The sequence below is a fragment of the Barbus barbus genome (genome assembly GCF_936440315.1).
Source record: "Barbus barbus genome assembly, chromosome: 26".
NCBI classification, from domain to species: domain Eukaryota; kingdom Metazoa; phylum Chordata; class Actinopteri; order Cypriniformes; family Cyprinidae; genus Barbus; species Barbus barbus.
The window spans coordinates 19846755-19873583 of record NC_136754.1 but is presented as its reverse complement, the minus strand read 5'-3'; the positions used below and the strand labels follow the sequence as shown (position 1 = coordinate 19873583).

Sequence of the window (26829 nt, the reverse complement as noted above, 5' to 3'; positions counted from 1 at the left end):
AAAGTGTGACCAATTATTTGATAAAACATTAATTTATAATCAAATCTCTTAAAATAAATATATCTCTTAACCTAAATCCGTTTCACTTTTTGGAATTGCATTGAATACATTGATGGATTTCTAACATTTTGGAATAAAATGACAGACTGCTTACATTCATAGCTAGCACTTTATGTATCCTAAATGCACATAATTATTAAATAATTACTAAATACTAAAAATATGGTCACAATTTAGAATTTTGGCATCAATCAATCAATTAGTCAATTAATTGACAATGACAGTATTGGTAATATTCTGATTACAAGTGATATTTACCTTTTTTATTTTTCTTCACGTGATAATTCCTATTTTATCTCTTATCTTAATTATGGTTTAAATGTATAGTCCATGAGAAATGAGAATCCTGTTATTTACTCACCTTTATGTCGTTCCAAACCTGTAAGATGTTCTAATTTCTGCTAAACACAATAGATATTTTGATATTTTAAATGTCTCAGTGTTTTTTTTCTCCATACAACATTTTTCAAAATATCTTTGTTTGTGTTTTGCAGAAGAGAGAAAGTCATCCAGGTTTGGAGTGAAATGACAGTGAAGAAAAGATGACAGAATTATCATTTAATTTTTGGGTGAACTATCCCTTGAAGTGTTTAAATATTTCTCTGAGCCCCTGTACATCATGCCCCCTACTTCTTAAACTGGTAGAAAAGCAACCTAAGCTGTTTTTCATGGAATGTTGAAATGTGCCATGTAGATCTAGCCACCTGACTCATGGGCAAGATATTTACTGTAATGAAGCATGAGTGTCCTGAAGCAGGACTGCAGTTGCAGCTCAGTTTAAGCGCAGTGCCGCGTGTCTTACTCAGCTCTTCCAGCAGCCTCATCTGTGATGTAAGAACCTCTTGTTGAGGGTCATTGTTGAATTGCAATATGTCATGCACAGCATGAGTCAGATTATGGTTGTGAATTAATGCATCCTCACAGCCTGGCTCTCTCTGAAAGAGATTCTTTTGAATTCATATTTTGCCTTTTTGCCGTGGGAATGTAGGCAGTTTATGCATGCGCTCAGTCAGCATAGCTGCTTCCTGATCATTTCAGCCATAATTTTGTTGACATAAGCACTAAACAGCTTAATCAATCAGTTGTCAAACTTCATGCTATGAACATAAACTGTCTTGACTTTTGGCCTTTTATATTTCTATGCCACCAGCTGAAATTAGAGCCGTGAAACAGCACTTTTCCCAAACAATACCATTTTCAAGCGAAGAGCAATGCGATAGAGGATCCGTCCCAATCTGCCTTCCCGCCAGGAATATCAGCGATCAGATTGCACATGAATGGGAGTTGTTTTTCCTACCGGTGTTTTCCTGGGGCAGTTTGATTATCCGGTTTCTCTTTGAATCACAGTGTTTTGGCATGTTAGAGCTAGACATGAGTAAAAGTATGGGTGTGGATACATGTGTTAGCACGCATGTTGTTGTTTGGGACTGATAGGTGTGTGTGTGTGTGTGTGTGTGTGTGTGAGTTGATGCTCGAGGCCCCCAATCCCTCTGACATACAGGTTTGAGAATGCCGATTACATACCACACTCAGTTACTCAATACATCAGCTTCTATTACATTTGGCTGGACAGGGAAATAGACAGACAAATTCATTGAAGAAAAAAAAACAAGGGAGCAGTGAAAGATTTATGTGTTTCATTAAGCAAAACATTTAGTGAAATTTGAGTCTTGTGGCATGTGCCACACGAGGAAGCTCAGGAGACGTGTATGTAAATGCAAGCAGACAAAATACCAAATGATTTTAAGTATTTTTTTCAGTAGCTTATATGGCCTTTCCAAACAATCTCATTTAGAGTATAACAGGACAGCAAGAACTTATGAACATGCAAATGAAGGTCCCAGCTAAGGAGTTTACGTTATGTAAAGCCCTAATGCTGTTTAAATGTCCCGCAATGAGTCACTTTCCTGAAGTCTCACTCAGGAAAAAATGTTTATAATAGATGTGGACAGATTTTCTATTTCCCCAGGGTAGAGACAAGACCAGACCATTCAGACACAGAGAATGAGAGCGATCGCAGGACAGGAATGTAAACCAACTCCAAGAGGCGACGAGCTATCTAGTATGAAGTAGAGGTGTTGTAGCCCCCCTGTCTCAGACCCCAGCCTGTGCTCTTTTTATATGTTAAAACAAGTATTTTGTGGAATCTGTTCAGTGGTTCTTGAGATCGTTGGTCATAGACTCTCAGAAAAAATGTACAAAACTAAGTGTATATAAGTATATAAGTGTATATAAGTGTACACTTTAGGTACTAATATGTACTTTTAAAATACTATTATATACCTTTTAAGGTATTAATATGTTCCATTTAGAGGTAAAGAAGGTACAAAGTTGTATCTGTTATATCTGTGTTTTGTTTTGTTTTGTTTTACATATAGCATATAGCATTTAGCATTTAGCAATGGTTCAGTGTGCAAGTTATGTCCCTGCCCTGTAAACCTGTTTTTGGGAAAACAGCTCCCTTGTGTTTTGGCGATTGTGTCTGTTTAGATTATGCAACCACTGATAAAGTATATATTATTCTGTTTGGTAAACAAACTTCTGCTGATTAGAATGGACAAGAGGGATCAGGGAGCCGTGGCATGAGTTTATAGGGCAAAGGTCTTTTCCCTGTGCATTTTTCTTCTGTGTGTCTTTGAGAGTTATCAGAGCAAGGCTTTAAATTCTGTCTCTCAGCAGGGGAGCATTGCATAAGCTTGTCATCACCTCCTCATTAGGAACAAGAAACCACTTATTATTTGGTCTGCTGATTCAACACGCAGTGCTCTTTATCTGGGATCCCTAATAGTTTAGAGAAATTGCGGGGATGAGGGTATATTTAACTGCTTGTGCTTCAGTGCATCATGAGGGATTTCAGATAATATGATAATCAGATTTGGAAAGCAATAAACAGACTGAGAGATTATGTTCCACTATCAGACTCCTGTGAGAAAAGACTGACTTATGGTAAATCAGGTGAAAAGCACAGGTTGTAAATCAAATGATCCAATTCATGCATATCGAGTTCTACAAATGGCCATGAAAATGTAGTAATCAAAAAGCATTTGTGCAATTCAAGTCATTTTAACATGTTTTATGGTTGTCAAAATGCAAGCAGAGTTGAAAATGCCTGATCTCAGAAAGACAACATTTCTTAGCCTATGACTCTGTTTCTTTGTTGTCACTGAAATCTCTGAATTAGATTTATCTCAACAGTAAGCACTGACCTTCACTGTCTGTCAGACAGTGTGCACATCTTCTTAAAATGTACAGCATGCTCAGTATGCAAGTGTAATGATTGGAGTGTAAATGTGTAGTTGAAAAGCCTCAAATGCTCTGCAATGAATATCTGATCTAGACTACTAGTGCAACTAAAAGAAATCATAGACTGCCGGTCATGTTTATAATACTTTGGCAATGAAACAAGGAGCGTCATACCTGCAGATGCTGCACGTCAAAGATAAATATGCAGTGCCTGATAAAAGGACCTTTGATGAAGATATAATGGCTCAAATGGGGTATTCCTAGCAAAGTGAACACATGAATTTAAAGATAGCTGGAAGATAATCTTCAAATAAACCGAAGTGATGAAGTGTTGGAACGTAGAACTTAGGGCTATCAATTAGGGCTGTAAATCATTCATTTAATGTGATAAAGTATTTAAAAAACACAAATTAATCAAATCACAAATTAGTTTTTATTTGGTAAAACATGTATGTGTTGAAACGGCTAATAATAAAATGTGACATTCTGTATTTTTGTCTCATATTCATCTTTTAATCATATTTGTAAATGTCTTGACTCCACAGCCAACAGAGCAATTTTGTCTTTACTGTTCCAATACTTTTGGAGGGCACTGTATTTCATAAGAAGAGATTTCTCTACCATCAGGGCAGTGGTAGGAAAATATTCATACATTATAGTTCATTGCACTTAATTTGATTGTTTAATTGCGGTCTAAGATTTGAACCAATGCAAATACAGTCTCAAGGCTGTTGTTTACAGTGTTTTTAAATGAATGAGTGTTTTTAAAACATTAAGAAGGATATTGTATGAAATAGCATGGCCCATAGTGTTTTTGAAGAGAGTTTTGTTAAAGCTGTTTGTCTGATCTGAAGTCAGCTGATTTAGTTGGCACCGGGAGGATCTCAGTTGTGTGTGCACCTGCTCTAAATCACCACAACCACTTCTTATGCACAGCAGTGCTCTTGAAGGCTCCAATATACTTGGAAAGCTAAAGCTTTTAAATATATTCACTGGGTTATATTCAGATGCATTTCAGCTAAAATGATTTATTAGTAAACATTCTACAAATACATCTTACTATTTTACTATTACTTAAAATCCTATCTGATAATATCTGATGAGAGAGCTGGCATATAAGGTATGGTCTTAGATGACCTTAATCATTATACGTAAAGTTTCACATATTTCGTGATACTACTACTACTACTACTACTAACTTTTATGTACAGCTATCTTTCATGGCATTCAAGGACACCTTACAACAAAGGTCAATTAAAAACAAAGTAAAAGACTTTGTTAAAAGACCCAACAAGAAGGGCTTCAGTTATGTTGGCATTGAGCTTTAAGAAATTCATACTCAAATGTTAACCACCTGCATACATTTAGTAAGTTCGAGAGGGGCATGGAAAATATTAGATTTTGTAGATACGTAGAGTTTTGTATCATCGGCGTAAAAATGAAAATTAATACCAAAAGTGTGAAAAATATGACCAATACATGTGAATTTTGAAGTAGAAAGACTAAAATTGTATGCTATTGTAAAATGCACTCTAATAGTCTTTGTTTGATTTACAACTTTGAATACAATATAGATTTAGACTTGACACAAAATCATTTCACTATGTATGAATATAGCATCAAAAATATCTGCAGTCTAGTTTTTCAGTCTTTTCAGTCAGTTCAGAATACAGAATTCAGTCATACAGAGCCCCCTGTGAGTGTGGGTATCTCCTGACAGCGACATCCTTGCATGTGTGCAGATGTGTTTGTGTGTGTTTCCCTCTCTGTGGTTGCCTCCCCGATGGGATGAGCTCATGCTCATGTTGGGATAGCAGCAGGATCCTGTGATTGCAGCACTTCAGTATGCAGTATCCTGACTTTAAAACCACCTTCCCCTGAAACCAAACCACTGCTCCTGAATCATGAATCCTCATGAACCTAAACTGAGCAGGTTTATAATGCGTGGAGAAAGATGTTGTTAGCAATATCAATGTCTTGGCTGATGTTTTTATTGTTGTATTCTAATGTACAATGCAGAAATAAATAGCAGCATAAATAAAACAATAAAATGCACACCCAGTTTTCCCCCTTCATAATTATTCAAACATGTTGCAACATTAGCCAGTAAACAACAGTATATGTAGCATGCTACACTGTTACACTGTCACATGACCTCAACACTGCACGTGCAGGCGTATACAGTATGTTAATGTTACATTTGCATGTCTTACGGGTTAGAGGAAGTAGACGCTCAGTCTGGACTGTGCAGCGATCCTGCACCCATGAGGAATGATGTAAGCAAAAGCACGCTGAGCTCGCTGTGTATTCTCAGTGTATCTCATTAGCGAGCACTCTCTCTCTTTTATAGTGTTATTCCAGTCAGTTTAAGACACTCCATTGCGGGGATTTCAGATAAGAACAATCTGATCGGCTACATAAGTAATGATATGGATATGATTAAATATCTGGGAGTGTATACCTCATTATTATTACGACAGGTCAGCAGCAAATTGAAAGACTGTGATTGCATTTTTACTTTTTATTTATTAGTTAATTATAATCTCTTTTTTATAGCACTATTGTTTGCTGAAGAATCATGTCTGATGTGCTTATAATGGAAATGACATAGCAGAAAGGCTATAAGAAACATCTAGCCTATACAGCAGATAGTGGTGCAGCTTTTTTTTTGGTCCGACTGGTGGAACTGATTCAGACCTGTCTTACCCAGCAGCCCCTGAAATTCTCTAGACTGTCTACTTAAAAGCACTCAAGATGCTCACTTAAATCATGAAATATTATTATATAGCCCACACTTGCACACCCTATTATTACTATGATTGTTGATGCACACAGAGTTACAGAAAGGTTATTATTTCAGACATTAAGTCAAATAAACATAGGTTTAAGAAGAAGGGAAAGATTTTCTCTTTTTGACAAGTTTGTTTCTACTTCTAGGCATTTAAACATCTTTCTGATAACTTCTTTTATGTATTCTGTAACAGCAGTATAAATGCTGTTTATTATCTCCACTGAGACTTTTATTTATCACATACTTTGTTGTCTTTTTATTTAATACTTTTATTCAGCAAAAACAAATAAAATTCATTTAAAAATGACAATAAATAATTTTACAAAAGATTGTTATTTCAAATAAATGCTGTTCCTTCAAACTTCCTATTCAGCAGAGTATTCTGAGAAATTATTTTATGGTTTCCACAAAAATGTTTAGTAGCACAACCGTTGATATAATAATAATATTCGTTGACTAGTAATAATAAATGTTTTTAAGTACAAAGTCAGCATATTAGAATAATTTCCGAAAGATCATGACATGTGACACTGAAGACTGGAGTGATGACTGCAAAAATTTAGCTTTGACAAAATAAAAGCAGTAAAAATTTCATTAATCAATCACACAGACTTTTAAATGGTGGTTTACTTGACTGAGAAATTCTGATGCTCGGTACTCTATTTTGATCTGTAAAAAAGATTAGACATTATACTCAAGCAGCAGAAAAAGATGAAATGTGAGTTGGACTGGTCTCTTTCACTCACTATCAGAGTTGAACATCTTAGAAAAATTGCTCAGGCTTGCTGTTGAATGGGGATAATTTGTGAACTTTGTGGTTCAAAATTGGACTGAGCTCTGGGATTTGCTCTGGGACTACTTCTACATGAAGTACATTAATGTCTTTATTTTTTGGGGAATATAGCTTTTGCTGGAATTTTCAGATTCTTCGTGTTTCTGAATGCTTCAATGGAAGAGAACTTTACAGATCATTGAATATTCATGACCTGTCATACATCATAGATTCATGAATTGTATGTAAGCTAGACAGTGAATACTGTAGTTTTGTAATAGTCCTTTTCCTTTAATTGATCCTTTAGTTTTCTTGGATGTACATGGGGTCGACAACGTTTTTGACATGAAGTTACTATATATAAATCACTGTGACACAATATTCCAAAGATCTGGAATTATCCCTGTATATATTTAACTTTATTGGTGGAAATAAAAAATCAACCATGCTGAAGGATTGTGAATATTTTTAACAGGCGTGACACCATGTAGTGGGTCGGGTGTCTTTTTTGGTTCTGTCTTTCCATTTTTACCTCATATGCCTACTGTATATAATGTATATTCACGCTTGAACACAAACCCAATCCCCTCATTCTCCTGCACAGCCTACGATGTAGTGTTAAGATGTTAAGACATTTAGGCAACTCAACTGTAATCAATCTGGCAAAACAAGCTCTGATTCCTAAATGGGGTCAGATGACGTTGTGTTGTTGGCTGAGGCCAATGCGGACAGGTTTTACTCTTGGCTAATGCGGTACCACTATGTGCTCTGTCACAGTTTGACACTGATGTTTTGTTAAACATGTAAGATATAAGTTCTGTTAATAGGATATTGAATATTAGGGAGTTGAAAATGAGAAAACAGCATCATGCATGAAATGATAATACATACAGAGAGAGAGAGAGAGAGAGAGAGAGAACAAATTCTATTTTGTATTTTATTAATGTTATTTTTATTTTATTTAATATTGTTAATACTAATGATTTATTTTATAGTATTTTTATGCATTTTTCATTAGTTAACTACTTTTTATTTAACAGTAGTACATTAGTTAATTTCAACATTTACTAATACATTATTAAAATGAGAAGTTGTGTTTGTTAACATTACTTAATGCACTGTGATCTATCTGTCTGTCTGTCTAGTATTGTATTAGTATTTCCAAAAATAAGCTTCAAGCAAAGACTGTGCAGGAGTATTTGGCACTCTTTTAAACCTGCTGTTCTTAAAGCCATTCATCTTAATGTCCTTTCTAATTTAACCTGAAGGCCTTGGAGTAGGTTGACCTGTCTGGATTAGCTGGAGATGTGCTGTGCTTGATGACCCCTCGATTAATAAGTACAAGCAGGGTATGATAGGGGGCTTTCATCTCTTTTTGTTAGCAGATTGACTTAGTCTGGTGTCTGCTTTTACAATCTTTTGTAAACAAGATTGGAGACATGGTTAATTATTGGTATACAGACCAGTGGGTTATGAGGCCAATAAAAAGGGATTATGGAGTGTGCTGAGTAAAAAAAAAAAACGGCCCGTTGCAAACAGCAGGTTGGCTGGTGGTCTACTTAGGGCATTGGTTGTATGTTTGCTCTAAGCTGGATGACGGCGCAAATGTCTGCTCTGGTGCAAGTTCCCATCCCTTTCCACATCCTACTATGAGTGGAGCTCAAGGGGTCAAGTTTTTTCCTCTTAAGCATGGTCCAGTTAGTCCGTAATGGTAGATTTTGTAACCACAATATCTGGATACAAATGCATTTTGCACATATCTGCAGTCTGTTGTATTGCTGTCATTTACTTTTTATTAGCTTTTTTTTAGTCAGGTGTCAATTTTTATTCCCTTGTTGTTTGTGCTAATATGATGTTAATGACTCATGCAATCTGTTCCTTGCATCTGCATCTGTGCATCATCATGTATAATTTTGTTTGCGGGGAAACAATTCCTTGAACAAATGAGCTAATGGATCAGATGCTTCATATAAGTAGGTGCGTTCTAAAGAGCTTTGATTTAGCTGCATGAAGCAGGACATGGTTGAGTGACACATTAGTTCCAGGTGTGAGGGGAAGAATTTAAGAGTAATTGAATGATTTTCATACCTCTATGAGTAACTTCACAAGCATATGTTCCTCTTTAGAGTTAAATTGATTGCAGACAAAAGAAAACAACTCAACAAATTGTTTAATTCCTATTTTGAATTGCCTCACTGATGTCACTTATAAACTGTTTACTTTGAGAAAAATAATGTCCTCTTTCTTAAGAACAGCAAAATAACTCACACATTCTCTTTGTCCTCCTAGGCCCCAGCTTTAGAGGACTCTGGGAGTGAGGCAGCCTGTCTGGATGATGGGGATTCTCCGCAGGAGGAGCATGTAGAGCAACAGGACCATCAGGAATGGTGTGAGCCGGTTCCTGAAGCAGCACAGGACACAAAAGAGGAATATTTTGACACACACTCTCAGCACAGTGACACTTTATCTGGCTTGAGTCATGAAACTAAGGACTGCTGCAGGACATCACTCAGCTATGAGACAGGATCTTGCTCTGTGGGTCATCTGGACTCACACTCACCTTCAGTTAGAAAGAGAGATCCCTCTTCATCAAAACAGCATTATTCTGTCAATCATGCTGACAGTCTCAGTAGAACAGGGCATAGAGAACAATTGCAAACACAGACTGGAAATATGGGGATGATGCGCATGGGAGTTGATGGCACTGGAATGTCTCAAGCTAAGGGTGCTCTGGAATGTGAGGAGGTTTTTAGCAATTTTCCAGCGGGACCTGGAGTTGATTCTTCTTCAAGGAATGACCAATCCTACGTAGTAACACCCCTTCTGGCATTAGAGAACGCTGTAGAACCACAAACACTCACCGAGCCATGTGCTAATGACTCATTATTGACCTTAACAGACGGTGATGAAGCCAAGTCTCAGTTTGCTGACACCTTTGAGGGAAGATCGAAATGGCATCAAATTAACAAAAATATCACAGACACTAAGTCAGGATACAATGAGCCACGAATACAGAACATAACCTCAAGTGAGAAGCAGTTACAGCAAAATGATATTGACAGTAGTAACACTGAAATACAGTTGATTTCGAATGCATCTGTTGCGAATAGTAAAGATAACGAATGTCATGAGCTGGGTGTTAATGAAAATAAGATCAGTTTATCTGTATCATGTCATCTTTCTGTACATGAGTCTGTATCATTTGAGAAGCCTACTGAACAGGAATTTGAGGAGTCAACAAAAAACAGCCAATCGCAGCCCTCAGTAGAGCACAGCCAATCACAGCCCTCAGTAGAGCACAGCCAAACACAATCCTCAATAGAGCACAGCAAATCACAGTTGTCAATGGAACATAACCAATCACAGGATTCTGTAGAATGCAGCCAATCATGGAATTCAGCAGAACACAGCCAATCACAGGGCTCAACAGAAGACAGGCCATCACAAGAATTTGTTGAACACAGCCAATCACAGGACTCAGTAGAACACAGCCAATCACTGGATTCCGTAGAATGCAGCCAATCACAGAATTTAGTAGAACACAGGCAATCACGAGACTCAATAGAACACAGTCAGACACAGGATTCGGTAGAATGTAGGCAATCACAGAATTCAGTAGAAGACAGCCAATTACAAGACTCAGCATTTCATAGTCAGTCAAAAGATTCTGTAGAATGCAGCCAATCACAGGATTCTATAGAATGCAGCCAATCACTGTATTCAGTAGAACACAGGCAATCACAAGAGTCAATAGAACACAGCCAGTTACTGATCTCAGAAGACATGCCATCTCACAATTTCATCAAACACAGCCAATCACAGACCCTCGTAGAACACACCAAATCACAGGATTCTGTAAAATGCAGTCAATCACAGAATTCAGTAGAACACAACCAATCACAGGACTCAGTAGAAGACATGCTATCCATAAATGTAATCAACCACAACAAATATAGTCTGTCTCTGACCTCACTACAACACACCCAATCACAGGATTCTGTAGAACTTAGCCAGTCAAATGATTCTGTAGAATGCAGCCAATCACAGGATTCAGTAGAAAACAGTCAGTCACATACTACATCAGAACACATTCAATTACAGAATTCTATAGAATGTAGCCAATCACAGAATTACATACAACACAGGAAACCACAGGATTTAGCAGAACAAAACCAATCAAATAACACCATAGAGCACAGCCAATCACAAACTCCAGTGGAACACAGCCAATCACAAACTCCAGTGGAACACAGCCAATCACAAACTTCAGTGGAACACAGCCAGTCACAAACTTCAGTGGAACACAGCCAATCACAGGTTGATTTCATTAAGGAAAATTCTATGAACACCCTGTGGACTGCGACTGAGTCAGACTCTGGTTTTATTTCTAACACAGCGGCTCTTAATGAAAAGGGACACTTAAAACAGGACTGTGTGGACATATGCATGAATTTTGAAGTCAGACAATCCTTGAAAACATCTGGAAGGCTTACTTCAAAGGATACTGACAAAGAACTCGATTTGAACTTCCAAAAGAACAATAGTCTAAATTTAAAAAAGCAGAACTTAAATGACACCCCACCTGTTGTTTCTGAATGCGAGTCTTTTGCAGCTGAGAGAGCTTTCTCAAATGTGCCTGATGCAACTTCTGCTGGAGTGTCAGATTCACTGCATCAGCATGTGATCAATGACCAGACCTCAGAACAGTCAGATCTGCAGGCCAGACCTCATTACGATCAACAAAATTTCACAGTATTACAAATGCACACTGAAAAAAAGGATTACTCAGTTAGTAGTTGTCACATGGACAGTCATTGTTTAGAGGACAGTGGGCAAACATGTTCAGAGGACCATGAGCTTGAGGCAGATTTTTATGAAACCCATCAGTGCCCTAGTAGCAGAACTAACTGTAGCACACAGGGTGAATTCACTGAAGCACAAGTGTATGTTAACACTAAAACTTTTGATACCAACGATGGTGACGTTTTAGAAGGAACACAGAAGAATAGCAAAACACATCGCATTATTAAAGGGAAGAAAGGATGTACAATAGTTCCCTCAATAGAGCAGTCAGTTATTTACTCTGATAGTTCGGGGTGCATAGAATACACTAGGCCTAAGTCATTGAGTGTTACGTGTCCTGACATGAAGACAGCTGAAGCCGATAGGTGTCCTGTAGACAGTCCTGTCGAATCTCTGGATAGTCTGTTTGAGATTTCATATGACAAATCTCAAGTCAGCCCCACAGAGCTCAGTGATGGCCTTCATATGAACTGTAAACAAGTAGCACATTGCGTTATAGAATATACAGAGACCTCCAAACAATTTCACCAACCCGACACCCTGTCTGACAAACAAGCAAGGCAAAACGAGTCACATGAAACAATTGAGCCGGATGTTGATATTTTGTCTAGTGCATGTACTGATCCTTTCACAAATGCACAATCTCCTTTTGATTATTCCCAGCTGAACAGTAGAAACAATGAATACAGCTCAGACACAAATAATAATATTAAAGCCATTACTTTAGAAGAGCGTGCCTCGGGTGAACAGATCTCTTTGCCCAATTATTTGCAAAAATATAGTAGGTTTACTAACAATGCTGGATCTTTAATCTCAAAAGATGGTGATTGTAAAGACAGTGCCCCTGCTAATCAGGCTACTCCCTTTAAAGCATCTGAAATGAGAACTGCAATTGACAGCAGAGATAATGTTGCTAAACCTTCTGAATTCAACGAATTCAGCAGCCATAGAGATGCTATACTAAAGCAGCCCTGTGATTGCTGTGGTGGAAAGGAGTGCCAGCTGCACTCGTCTGCAGTGGAAGGAGAGCAGGCAGAAGGAGGATTTCAGTTCAAGGGCACAGACAGCATCAGTCAGAGCAGAACTGCAGTGTTGCAAACCTTGCGTCCCTCACACACAGATGACCAATGCAGCACACATGGAGAGGTTAATGCAGACTCTACAAACTGTGAATTTTCACATATTGGCCATTTGCTTGCACACAAACATCCGGAGCTCGTCCAAGAGAAAAGCATATTACCACTGAGTGGCTCTCTCAAGGTTGATGATGCTTATGCATTAGAAAACATGGAGAGAAAGCTTGAAACTTTAATGGCAAACTCTCCTGAAAGCACTGATTTACTATGTGAAACTTCTGATTCTCTTTGTAAGCAATCTTTGCAACTGCGCAACTTGGAGACAGAGGGCGCATTTGTTTCATGTTGCCGTATTTTACCCATCACTAATTTAGAGGCCATTTTGGAGTCGGACCGTTCACCAGAGAGCTCATTTGTGATGGAAAATGGACTGGGGGAGCAACAGGGAGGAAGTTCATTATCCGAAGGTGGATTCAGTGAGGAATGGAGCTCTTGTGATGACGTCACAAACCAACCACATGAGGACATTTCTGCCATGTGTACCAAAGCCAATGTAGCCACTGTCATGAATGAACCAGATGCTGGAGAAACAATGAGCTCTTTATCAAATGGTTTTGATAGCAGTGATGGTTATAGTGTTTCCAGTTTTGTGTCACAAGACCTTGACTCCAGTACCAACAGCGAAGAAATGGAGGACAGCACTCAGTCATCATCTAGTCTTCGAGGTTCTGCAAGAAATAAGAGAACCCAATCAGGGAAGGGCTCTATGTTTTCGGTTTTTTCTCGAATGCCCTCATTCCGCAAGATTAAACGAGAACACAAAGGCAATAACAAGGTTGATCCAGAAATTAAGGACTCCAGTGAGGATGGAGATGAACGGGGTGAGTTGAAGTACAATAGGTCGCCCACAAGTAACAAATCCAACCCTTCACTGTACAAGACCTCTATTTCTCAAAGTACAGATCATCTCACAGACATTACAAAGTTTGTTGACCACTCCAACGATTATTTTTTTGAAAAATCTTTTACTTTAAACATGCAGAATAGAGAGAAATACACAATATCCCAAAATTTGTATCAGCAGCACAAAGATGGAGAAGCACTGAATTTTAGAGTTTCCCCAACGACAGAGGGATTACAACAAAAAAGAAGCAAGAGTTCCGATAACTTAAACTTGCGCATGAAGCTCGCAATGGCTCACAAGTCTCTGTCTAGTCTGTTTGAGACTAAAAATCCTGAGAGGGACAACCAGGAGCAGATTGCACAGTCAGAGAACGAGGAGGTAAAAACCAAGCAGTCCTGGAGGAAGTCAAAACGTTCTAAGGAAGCAGAACTTTGTAAAAGAACTCTATCGGTTCCTGGGATGGTTTGTGACAAGTCCATACATCAGAGCAATATCGATTGTGCCTTCTGTGCTCCTCAGAACAGGTCCAGACTTAACAGCTCACCAGCTTCCAAAAACAGTTTGAGGAACATGTGCCATTCTGATTCACAGAGTTTGAAATCTGGTCTTCAGGAAGAGTCTGAAGATAGTAAATATCTGGACGGAGGTGGGCTGCCTTGTGCTCCTTACTTAGATTCTGACCAGATCTCAGAAGATGGCTTCGAGTCCAATGTAGAGGATAGGTCGCAATCTCCTCTACACCCCACTGTTTTTGCACTTGCAAACCAGATATCACCTACCTGGACCAGGTCTCTAAGCTGTTTTGAGACCACTGACACGCCGACGAGGCCCATGAGTCCTAAACCTCACAGTCCTGGTCTGGGCTGGACACACCGTAGGAGCTTCCGTTACCCCTCGAGATCCGTTGTATCTTCTCTCTGCTCGCTCGGTCAGGGAGTGAGCACTGACGTTCTCTCCGATCCACCTCAGAGACCAACGTCTCTGAAACCAAGAACAGCACAACTCACAACAATCCACTCTTTTGATTCTGAGTCCTTACTAGAGGACAGCAGTTCAGACAGCCAATCTCAAAATAGCCTGAATTCAGCATCCCTGATCAACAAACCAGAGGTGAGTAAAAGTAATTTATGAAGTTTATGATGTTAGGAGAGCTTAAATGTGTTCTTTGAACATTTTGGACAGGATTGCTATGCGATTTCTCACTTTCTATTGTTTACTTTGTTGTTTGTATATAGTAATTCTACTTCAGTTTGATTCTTCAATAGACTCTTTATACGTCAAAGCAAAAGTGAATTGTTATGGTGCATTGTTCAAAATGCATTCTTGCTTTCTGCTATTGAGCTGGACTAGGGCTGTTACATGTTTAAGTCACAATACTTCTCAAAGATAGTGCCATCTATCGGCTAACAAGGAACATCACATTGTCCACCCTTTTAAAAAGTGTGCCCTACAGTGCAAAAATTGACTGTAAAAGATTTTAAGGTTTAAATAGATTTTATCTTAAAAATAAGTGTATTTTGCATTGGTAGATTTTTCCATTAAAAGTTTGGGGTTGGTAAGACTTAAACATGTGTTTGAAAGAAGTCCCTTATGTTTACCAAGACTGAATTTATTTGATAAAAAATACAGAACAAACAGTAATATTGTGAAATATCATTACAATTTAAAACTTTTTTGTATTTTAAGCTATTTTAAAATATAGTAATGTATTCCTGTGATGGCAAAGCTCAATTTGCAGCAGCCATTACTTCAGTCTTTAATGTCAGACGATCCTTCAGTAATTATTCTAATATGCAGATTAGTTGCTTATGAAATGCTTCTTCTTATCATCAGTGTTGAAAACAGTTGGCCTGCTTACTTTTTTTGTAGAAATGGTGATTCATTTTTTTTCATTCTTTGCAAAAGAACACCATTTATATGAAAGAGAAATCATATGTAACTTTATATGTTTTTAATGTAATTTTGATCAATTAAATTTGTTTTTGCTGAATAAAAGTAAAAAAAAATTCCTAAAAAGTATTACTGAACCCAAGCACTTGTTATGAATGTTATGTACTAATCTGCAAGTGTAGACAAAATACACATGTATTAGAGATATATTCTTATATACTGTATATTCTTATATTTACATATATATATATATATATATATATATATATATATATATATATATATATATAACAGTCGAATAATGTTTTCACTGGAAAAATATATCAGTACAGTGGAGTGTAAATATCTTGCTAATGTTTACTTTTAGCTTCTTAACATTATTAAAAGTCAACATATGACAAACTGCATCCCTTAGTGGACATCCATCGAAAGACATGTACATGTACTGTACAATAACCACCTAAATTTGCACTCAAAGCATGTACAGCACAGTACTGAGCCAGCCATCCAGTCAGAAGAGAGAAGACAACAGGGAAGTGCATGTGTGCTTCGGGTGAAGTCCAGAGAGCAGGGTAAAGCTGCACCCAGACCCATCTCAGACCTCTACGGTTGGACCGTGTGTCTTCAGGGCATCAGAGAGGTGGCGTTTGACCTGGAGAGGAAGAACAATTCGACCGAAACACGTCGGCGTTCATGCTCATATGAAACGTTGACTGATGTGGAGAACATCCATAAAAAGACGCAACAAAGTTTGCGTCAGCTTAGCACACCAACATCTCAGAAGCACGAGAAAGTAAGGAACTCGTCAAAAAGAGAGAACTCTTCTGCTTTCTTCCTGTTTTGCGCTTCTGGATTCATTCCCTTGTAGTGCCTTTAGGATTTCCGATTCCTCTTCCGTTTCTTGTAATTTGCCTGAATACACAAACATCTGGCTGAACACTTTCACCATTTATGATGTCTTTTAGAAATATCAAATGAGCTTATGCATTTGCTTCATTTAAAATGATTAAGACAATTGCATTAATTTACACCGTTTTTCTCAGTACATACAGTATTGTGACTATAATATTATATTTAAATAACAATAACTTTAACATTGTTTTCCTAGTGCCTTTCATCACATATAAATATAGATATGCAGATAAATATATATATATAAATTTTTATTTATAATTAACAGTATCAATAGAATATTATAATAATATATACTGTTTTGTCAGTACATTTCATTATATACTGTATATACATATAGTAAATAGTATGTAGTATAGTAAAAAAGTATATATAGCAAATATTTTTTTAATCATTATTATTAATAATATATACTTTTATCTCATCCATAGGTGCGTGCTAGACTTTCCCTAACTTCTCCGGAGCAGTTCCCCTCTGTTCCTCTCAAAGACCACTTCCTCTCCCAGAGCACACCTGTTGGACTGGACTTTTTGGGCTGGCCTCACTGTGCATCATTTTCAGGTATAGAACATTGGCATTTAAACTGTCTATACATTGCACCACAACCTTTTATTATAGTACAAATTATATTGACTTCCTAAATCTTTCCTTTAAGTCTTGGTATACTTTATTGTCCTCCAGGGGGCAATGGTTTCCTTCATTCTGCAACCTTTGATAACCCTCTGTGAGTTATTTATAGTTCTGTTTGTGACATTCGGAACCTAGAGACTCACAGACGTCTTTGATGTAAATTTATAGTCTTTCATCATCAAACACTAACCCATTTGCGTTAAGATACCTGGACATAAACCTGAGGAGGTCTTTGACCAGCTGCAGTCACAAACAAACAGTAGATCTGTGATGAGTGATGAATTCCACCTACAGCGTGCAATGTCTTAAGAAGAAGCTTTATTCAGTCGTGTGTGCTCGTAGCGGGAGCACAGAGGCTATCTTTGTGCAGTAATGCATGGAGTGTGGAGCTCAAAGGCCTCCAGTGCTGATCCTCTCTCTTTCTGCCAAACAATCCTGCTGATTATTTCTCACCCACTCACTGGCGCCAGGCCTTCTCTCGCTCACTCTCACTCGCTCTCTGAGTGTAGAGGTAGACCTGGCATGGGTTTATAACCCCCACCCTTACATACGCTCACATACGCACACTTTTAAAATGAGACTTTGATTTAGGAAATTGAGTAGAGTGTCTCAATAGAAGTGTAAGCTACTATGAAATGGGCTTTGGCTGACCTTGAGTTGGCTGTTTTGTTTGCCTGCTGTTATGAGCATTACGTTTCTATGATCAGCATAAAACCCTGACTAAATCTGAGCCAGTTATATATTAAAGTGTGCTTTTTTTTTCTCCTGAATCTCTGATCTGAACTGAGACTTCTTGATCTATTTTACTGTTGTTCTCTTTCATTTATATTTATATTCCTCCCACTATTGATGTCTTATTGCTGGGACATGCTCTGTATTTTGCAAGACCTCTGTAAATGCCTTGCCTTATGTAATATGGATTCCTATGAGGAGAAAGACACAATGACCTCATTTTGCCCCTTGCTGACATCATGCCCACTCTACGACCTTTCTGTATGCCGCATGACAAGCTAATTCAGCATTCCTATTGAGACTATGCTAATGTAGAACTTGAGTCTTTTAGTTTGTAATTTTAGTTCAGGAGTTCTTCATGAGAGAAACTAACACCGATACATGCTTCTCTCCACAGAATCGAATCTCAGCACAGGTCAGGTCGCCCCTTTGGGTGAGTTTACTCCTTCTGAACCACAATATGAGCTGGACAATGCTGTGAAATATTGAAGGGACATTCAAACCTGTTTGTTTGACCTGTTTGCATCTGTGACTGTTGGGTTGAACATATTTTCCTCAGCTTGTGCGTTTTTATGAATTCTAATATGTCGATTGTTTATGCTATTTTAGTCTGTTGGCTAATAGTCCAATTGGATTTTTAAGTATGTGCGATTTAAACTGGAGGTTTGAAGTCACATTTTGATCTCCAAATATGAAGATCCCCTTGCAAGAGAGCCTCTTTCTATACAGCTATGTATTTGCTTCTCTTATAAATACTCTCTATTTATAAGAGAAAAATAGTTACCATGATGTTGTTGTTATTTACAATGGTTTTGTCAATATTTTCTCTCTATATATTAAATATTTAATATTATTGTTAATAATACCATGATTCATACAATAATAAATAAAACAATCAAAATAATAATAGTAACTGTTGCTATTATAGTAATAATAATTATTGTGAGGGAACAATAAACAAATAAACAAACAAACAAATAAATAAATAATCATCATAATAATTTTTCAAATTCTCAGTGTTTTGGATTTTCTTATTTATATAAAAATTATTTATTTATTTACTTTAATACTATTATGACTACTACTACTAATTATTATTACTATTTTCCAAATGTTATTTTTTGCACTGTATTATTATTTTTTGTTTTTACTGAACTTCTCCACGGATCCCCTGGGGGTCCCCAGACCCGAGTTTGAAAACCCCTGATCTAAAACAGTGGCCAGTTTGACCTGTCATATACAAGAATGTGAGGAATGTTCCGCTGAGTTTTATCTTTGTTCCGGATCCAGCTCCCATGTTATGTAAAGAGTAGTCACAGCTGCAAGGGTTCGCACAAGTCAAGATTCTTAAGTTTGAGTCTGATGAGAAAGGCTTCACACCAGCCACATTCCTTTCTATTCTTAGTTTCCAGAGATCCTGACCATTTCTGTGGTAATCACATCCTTTGGTATCACATCAGTGTACTGCGCAAGCATGCTTTGGCTTTTGTCGTGATAAATTGCAAACATTTTTGGGCTCGTCATTAGTGTGATCTCAGCTAATTATGGGTTAAATTCTTAGAAGGTGTTTGCAACTCTCAACATCGCTAGTGCTCTCTCCAGGCGCTGTCTTTTGGTTTACTAACAGCTTGGCTTTAACAGTGGAGGAGGGGAGCTCAAGGGGGGACTGGAAGGGAGGGGGAAGGCGGTCCGTTTCAGCGCCAGCCCGAGCGTTTCGCATTGAGCCATGTGAGTCGTATGAGTCCTCCTCCCCTTAAAGGATCCCCAGTGATGCCAGGCTGTGACTGTATGCGTGTGCGAGAGAGAGAGAGAGAAGGCTGATTGTGTGTCTGGGCGTCTGTGTTGAGCCGTGAGCTCTTTGAGACTGTGCAACCAAGAGTGAAAGTAAAAGAGCAGGAGAGCTAGTGAGGAATGACAGAGGGAGGCTGAGGCTACGCTGCACACTCGAGCCTCGGAGACGCGCTTTGGACCCGACACCTGCTGAAGCGACGCCACCCTTCTTCCTCTTGCTGTGCGTCCACATGCGCACCCAGCACAGTGCCGGTGAGGTGGGCGTCCCGCTGGCAGGAGGTGGCTGCAGTGGTGGCAGCTCAGAGCAGTCACCTGGCTTTGACTCAGACTGTAGCCCCGCTCTGGGACTGGCCGGAGGGGTTAGAGCAGTGCGAGGGGTCATGTCCCATTACTGGAGTCTGGAGAGCCTTCACTCCACCAACGGTAAGACTCTCTCTCACCTTTGGAGCTCAGATGTTTTGAGCTGCGTTTTGAGCTTGACGTCAGTTGACACTCATGCAACGGGTGACGTTCTGCCTCTGTGAGGTTCTTGTGACAGCTCTTGTTCATTGTGTTGCAGTCTTTTGGTCAATGTGATGGCATTGTCTTGAGCCCTTGATGGGCAAAAAGAGGTAGCTGAAAGAGCCACTGTCTCTATGCAAATGTAAACACATAGCGTAGCTGTCGCTCATGCGATTCGCATTTCAAAGCAACAGGAGTTCGTCTTCTGACCAGTCAACATGTATAGAAGCAACATGAGTTGGAAATCGAGGTGGCGATGTGGGAATCGAGATGCCTTGCTGTTGAATGAAGATGCCACTCTCTTTACCGTCTGCATCTTGCTTAGGTTATTGCATTAATGTCACGGATGTCATCTATTGATCTATGTTCCCGCTGGCTCGTAATTGGTTAAGTGGTAATGTTGTGGAAGCCTCTGTCAAGTGAGCCAATGTGTATTGTTGATATAGATGGATTGCTTAGGAGCGAAGTGACAGCTTTCCCTTCATTCCCTGCGTTTCCTGCGTTCAGCAGCTACACGTATTCCCTCGCAGGATATTAATGTGCGAGATTAGCATGCGTTGAGCTTTTCCACACCTATGTGATATTAAACAATGTGGCAGTGTCATGTCAGCGTTTGTGTAAAAATGCAGCGTTGTAGTCAGCACAGTATGAGTGAAAGCACAGGCTGTGTTAAAAATATTTGAGGGGAAACCAACACTGCCCCTTTTGCCTCTGTGAACAGAGCCGATATATCGATTAACGCAAATTCTTCAGGTTTCCTTTCTAAGAATAGAGCAACTCTCTCTCTGTGCTGGCACTACCCATAGCCGTATAGTAAGACTGTGCAAAACGAGTGCTGTGAAATGAGATGAGATGCCAGTTTGAGCAGTATTTTGGTCTCATTATTTTCTCTCAGGGTTGGCATGGTGACAGACAAGCCAATGACCGTCAGCCAAGGTAGCACTGATGTCACAAATGGCGACCGCTACCCACGTCAGCTGCAATTTGGATGTTTTTCTCATTTTCTGCTTTGTCCTAAGAGAGATGGGATGTGACTTTTCCTGTGATGGAGGGAAATAAATGGTGCACTGCGAGCCGGGGGCAATAGCTACAGACATTTCAAACAGCGCTGTCACCTCGTCACGGTCCGCTGACCTCATTACAGAACTCATATAGCTGATCTCAGAACAGTCGGAAGAACAAAAACCGGAGTGACGTGAGAAATGTGTTGAACTGGAACGTTTGTAAGTTTCAACATTAGAAGTGTTTGATGAGAGTTTGTTTTTTGCACAAATCCCAAGGCTCTTTCTTGGCATCTCTAGACAGACAGAGATGGATTGGGTACTAGCCAGACTGGACCCGCAGAACTCATTCACTAACTGAGAGACTCTCTACCCTAGTGTTGGGCAACAAGAACCGGTTTTTAGTGTAATTACTGACTGGGAGGTCTACAGTATGTACTATAATGAATCTGGAGAAAGCTATCCATTAGCGTTTCCGTTTGTCTCAATGACATTTGCTTAGCTGGTGCAGGAGACCACAGAAGACAGAGACAGTCTGTGTCTAGTTCACTTTTAAGAGTGGTAACACGTTAGCATAGGGACCAATTATCACTATTAACTAGTTGCTTATTAGAATGCCTATTGTTATATTAGCTATTATTATATTAGTAGGCCTACTCATAAAGCACATATTCTGCATGACCAATCCTACCCAATACCTAAACTTAATGAAAATGAAAATTTTGTCATTTATCACTTACCCCATGTCGTTCCAAACACGTAAAAGCTTTGTTTGTCTTCAGAACACAATTTAAGATATTTTGAATGAAAGGTTTGTGACTGTCCCATTGACTGCCAAGTAAATTCCACTGTCGAGGCCCAGAAAAGTATGAAAAACATAGTCAAAATAGTCCATCTGACATCAGTGGTTCAATCTGAAATTTATGAAGCGACTAGAATACTTGTTTTTCATTATAATACAGTGACCTCAAAATGCATTTTGACATTTAATTTAAATGCATTTTTTTATCAAATCCAAGTGCCGTTCATGTTAAAGACACAAAATAATATGAACACTTAAATAGGCAAAATTTTATTAAGATGTTTTGTACTACTTGCCTTCCAACCGTCTTAGAATAGATTCATAGAACCTTTGAATGTGGTTTATCAGAACATCTGCCAGTTGCTTAGAGGTGTTGGAGGAGGGAACTGCTACTTGCTACTTTTCTTTCCAAAACTGCCCACAGTGGTTGACAAATTTCAAGTCAGGTGATTGACCTGAAGAAGGCGGATGTTGAAGTTCATCTGGGTGCTACAAATATCTAGGGTTTATGATCATGACACCATATTTTTCACATTTTATCACTGCTTTCTGTGCTAAAAGTTTTAGTATTTGCTGCTCTTTCATGGATGTTGTTTTTGTGAAGTTATCTGTGGTAATTTTTTAGGAATCATGGTCTTGAAGGTGAATTTTGAGGTTTGCGGTCACTTTTCTAATGTAGTTCACAATCATTCATAGTGTTTGATGAGCCCACTTTCGATTATTTCCCCTTATTCTTCTTCACTGATTAAGTCTTCCCATACTTTGCTTGTGCATTCATAATCATAAAAACTGTTGTATTTAAAACACCAAATAAGTTGGCCATTAAATTTAGAGACTCCTGCTAAATGGGCTTCCATGATTTGTCTTTTTTGGAAGTCTGATAAATCAAGCATTTAACCCACGGCTTGTACTAAACACAACTATACTACAATGATTTACAAATTAGAGAATATAAACAAGATAAAACAGAAGGCAATTACAATATTTGTCTTTGCACTGCAGTCTACACAAATTATATTAACCTCTTATAATAATGTGTGTTCACGTGATTGTCTAACTCCTGTATATATGCAATAAATTGATCAAAAGTGGCAAAAAGGACATTTATAATGTTACAAAAGAGTTATATTTCAAATAAATGCTGTTCTATTGAACTTTCTATTTATTAAAGAATCCTTGAAAACATATATCACATTTTCCACAAAAACAATTAAGCAGCACAACTGTGTGTTAGAGAAGCAGACTCAGACAGATGGTTAGAAAACAGGTGAGTTTTATTGCAATCGGTGGAGTCAGCGGTTTGCTGATGGAGGTGAGTAACAAGTTCAATGAACAGGTATAGTAGTACGATGAGGGTGATAATGGAATATCCTTTGCTTTCACAGGAACTCGTGGATAGGGGAAACGGAGCACACACACACCTCACAATCCTGGACAGGGGAGACACACTCGTGGAGATCCTTGGAGACACAGACGATGGAGTAGAGCTGTGAAGAACACGCTGGAGATGAGACCGGGGGTAGGTAGGAGATCAAGGTAAGTACACAGGTTAGTAGCATCAGTCCACTTTGAAAGGAAACAAGATCGGACCATGAGCCGGTGTGAGGTGTGTGCAGGCTGATGAGGGAGCTGATGAAGTGCAGGTGTGTGCAATTAATACTCAGGTGAAGGAGTGCGTTGTGATTGGGAGGTGAATGAGCCTGGCTGATCAGTGACAGTACCCCCTCCTCCACGGCCCGCTCCTGAGGGCCGAGGACCCCGACGTCGTGGTTAATCTCCGCCGGGCTGAGTTTGCGTGAGAAGGCGCATGGATGGAGTTTGGCTGGAGTCCCCTGCTGCTGAGACAAGACTGCTCCTACTCCGGAGGTACAAGTGTCTACTTCTACTAGGAAGGGCTTCCCAGGATCGGGATGGATGAGGAGTGGAGCGCTGGTGAAGGCTTCCTTGAGGGTTTCGAAGGCTTCAGTGGCGGCAGGTGTCCAGGACAGAGACTTGGGCTTGTTCTTCAGGAGGTTGGTGAGTGGGCTGGTGATGATGCTGTAGTCATGTATGAATCTTCTATAGAAGTTGGAGAATCCTAGAAAGCATTGGAGTTCCTTGATGGTAGAAGGAGTGGGCCAGGTCTTAATGGCTTCCACCTTCCTCTCGTCCATCCGGATACCACTGCTGTCGATGTAGTATCCAAGGAACTGCACTGAGGGTAGATGGAAGGAACATTTTTCTGCCTTGAGAAACAGTTGGAATTCCCTCAGGCGATTCAGGACCTCCGCAACGTGGTGGCGATATTCGGCCATGCTCCGGGAGTAGATGAGAATGTCATCAATGTAGACGAGGACGAATCGATGGAGAAACTCCCGGAGAACCTCATGCATGAAGTCTTGGAATACGGAGGGGGCGTTGACTAATCCATACGGCATCACCCGATACTCGTAGTGGCCAGTAGAGGTAATGAAGGCAGTCTTCCACTCGTCCCCCTCGCGTATCTGGATGAGGTTATACGTGCTGCGGAGGTCCAACTTGGAGAAGAAGGTGGCTCTGCGGAGATGTTCGAGTGCCGCTGGGACGAGAGGAAGAGGATAATGGAATTTGACGGTGATCTTATTGAGTGCCCGGTAATCGATACAAGGCCGCAAGCATCCGTCCTTCTTGGCCACAAAGAAAAAGCTTGAAGCAGCAGGGGACGTTGAAGGGCAGATGTAACCTTGTTGAAGAGCCTCTTCAATATACTCCTCCATGGCCTTCTGTTCAGGAAGTGAGAGTGGGTAAATTCTTCCACAGGGCACTGACTCGCCCGGTAACAGATCTATGGCGCAGTCCCATGGCCGGTGCGGAGGTAGCTGGGAGGCTCTCTTTGGGCAGAACACGTCGCTGAAGGGGGCGTAGCAAGCTGGAATATCAACTGACTGTTTCTCTTTTGGGCTCTCGATGGAGGTCGAGTTGATGGTCAGCGTCAGAGGGGAACGTGTCAATGGTCTGGGAAGATGAGAGAAACAGTCAGGAAAGCATTTGATGCCCCACTTCAGAACCTCACCAGTACTCCATGAGATGACGGGGTCATGTTGCACGAACCAAGGGCACCCAAGAATGATCTCAGCGGTGGATCCCTCCAGAACCAGGAGATGGATGATTCCTCATGCAACTGACCAACTTGAAGGTGAATGGGACCTGCACTGTATTTGATGCGTCTACGACTGAGGGGTTTTCCTGTTATCGACTGGACTTGGTAGGTGGTCTTGGTCGGGATCGGGAGATTGAGTTGGCGGCAGAGGCTTCCGGAGATGAAATTCCCGGCTGACCCGGAATCGAGGAGGGCATGTACTGGAACACAGGCATTAGAGGCAGTAAGGATTACTATGGCAGTGATATGGGCTGCATATTAGCCACAATTGACTTTATAACACTCACCATCGGTCGAGGAGGACGAATTGGGCATGTGGAGATTACATGCCCGCCAGCACCGCAGTACAAACACAGGCCTTGGGTCAGCCGCCTCTGCCGCTCAGTGGAAGAAAGACGGGTTAGGTCAACTTGCATGGGTTCGTGGCCTAGTTCTGGGTGGCGAAGGAGTGCAGAGCTGGGAGAATTTTGGGATTCCAAGAAGCAAGACTGCATACGGTTGGCATACCTGATGGAGAGTTGGATGAATCTCTCCAAGCCGCGGGAGTCATCGTATGCGGAGAGCTGCAGCCGCACTCTTGGTTCAAGTCCCTGCCGATAAGTGGTAAGGAGCGAGCACTCATTCCAGCCACTGGCCACTGCAACGGTTCTGAATTGGAGAGCATAGTCAGTTATAGACAGAGATCTTTGACGAATATGATACAATTGCTCTCCAACAGAAGAATCACCGGCCGGCTGGCCGGCCGAAAACTTCTCTGAAATGTTCAATAAAACTGTTAGCAGATTGTGTCACAGTACCGGATTGGGCCCAGATTGGTCTCAGCCCACTGGAGTGCTCGTCCTGTTAGCAGGGAAATGATGACAGCTATCTTGGCTCTGTCTGTGGCGTAGAGATGCAGTTGCATTTCCGGAGCGAGTGAGCATTGTAGGAGAAATCCGTTGCACTCCTACGCCACACCAGAGAAGGGCGCCGGTTTGGCCATGGGACTGGCAATCACATACGGTGAAGAGGTGGTGTCGGTGCTGTTAGTGACGGGAGTTACCGCAGTTGTTGTGGGGTTGCGGAGAACTCACCGAAGATTATCCACGAGTTCCTGGAATGGATCGGGCTGACCCATCCTGCCGTATCCCTCGGTTTTGGGTCCGATCTTCTGTTAGAGAAGCAGACACCGACAGATGGTTAGAATACAACAGGTGAGTTTTATTGCAATCGGTGGAGTCAGCGGTTTGCTGATGGAGGTGAGTAACAAGTTCAATGAACAGGTATAGTAGTACGATGAGGGTGATAATGGAATATCCTTTGCTTTCACAGGAACTCGTGGATAGGGGAGACGGAGCACACACACCTCACAATCCTGGACAGGGGAGACACACTCGTGGAGATCCTTGGAGACACAGACTCCAGCTGTGAAGAACACGCTGGAGATGAGACAGGGGCTAAGTAGGAGATCAAGGTAAGTACACAGGTTAGTAGCTGTAGTAGCATCAGCCCAATTCGAAAGGAAACGAGATCGGACCATGAGCTGGTGTGAGGTGTGTGCTTTTATGTGCCGGCTGATGAGGGAGCTGATGAAGTGTAGGTGTGTGCAATTAATACTCAGGTGAAGGAGTGTGTTGTGATTGGGAGGTGAATGTTTTGCCAACACAGGAATAAATGACATTTTAAAATGTATTAACAGTTATTATAGTAATATAAATGCTGAAAACTGTAGCAGTTTTCAGAGTAGCAGATTTGGGAGGAAGGCAAAGGTGAGAAAATTGGAATAATATTATAGATTCTTTACCATATTTTTGTTAAAGCATT

The 26829-nt window shown here is 40.1% G+C and overlaps 1 protein-coding gene across 3 annotated transcripts in view; it reads left to right on the top strand.

Moving 5' to 3' along the window:
- arhgef4 (Rho guanine nucleotide exchange factor (GEF) 4) overlaps positions 1-26829 on the top strand; it is an 87215-nt gene that overhangs the window by 30286 nt on the left and 30100 nt on the right. The window contains exons 2-5 of one of the 3 annotated variants that reach the window (XM_079378373.1): positions 9156-14759; positions 16018-16332; positions 16883-17012; positions 18211-18246. In XM_079378373.1, the coding sequence (XP_079234499.1) occupies positions 9540-14759; positions 16018-16332; positions 16883-17012; positions 18211-18246 (5701 nt within the window). In that variant the 5' untranslated portion in view covers positions 9156-9539. Of the gene's footprint in view, positions 1-9155; positions 14760-16017; positions 16333-16882; positions 17013-18210; positions 18247-19579; positions 20028-26335; positions 26480-26829 lie in introns of those variants that run through there. The other 2 variants (XM_079378374.1, XM_079378375.1) reach the window with 2 other exon arrangements.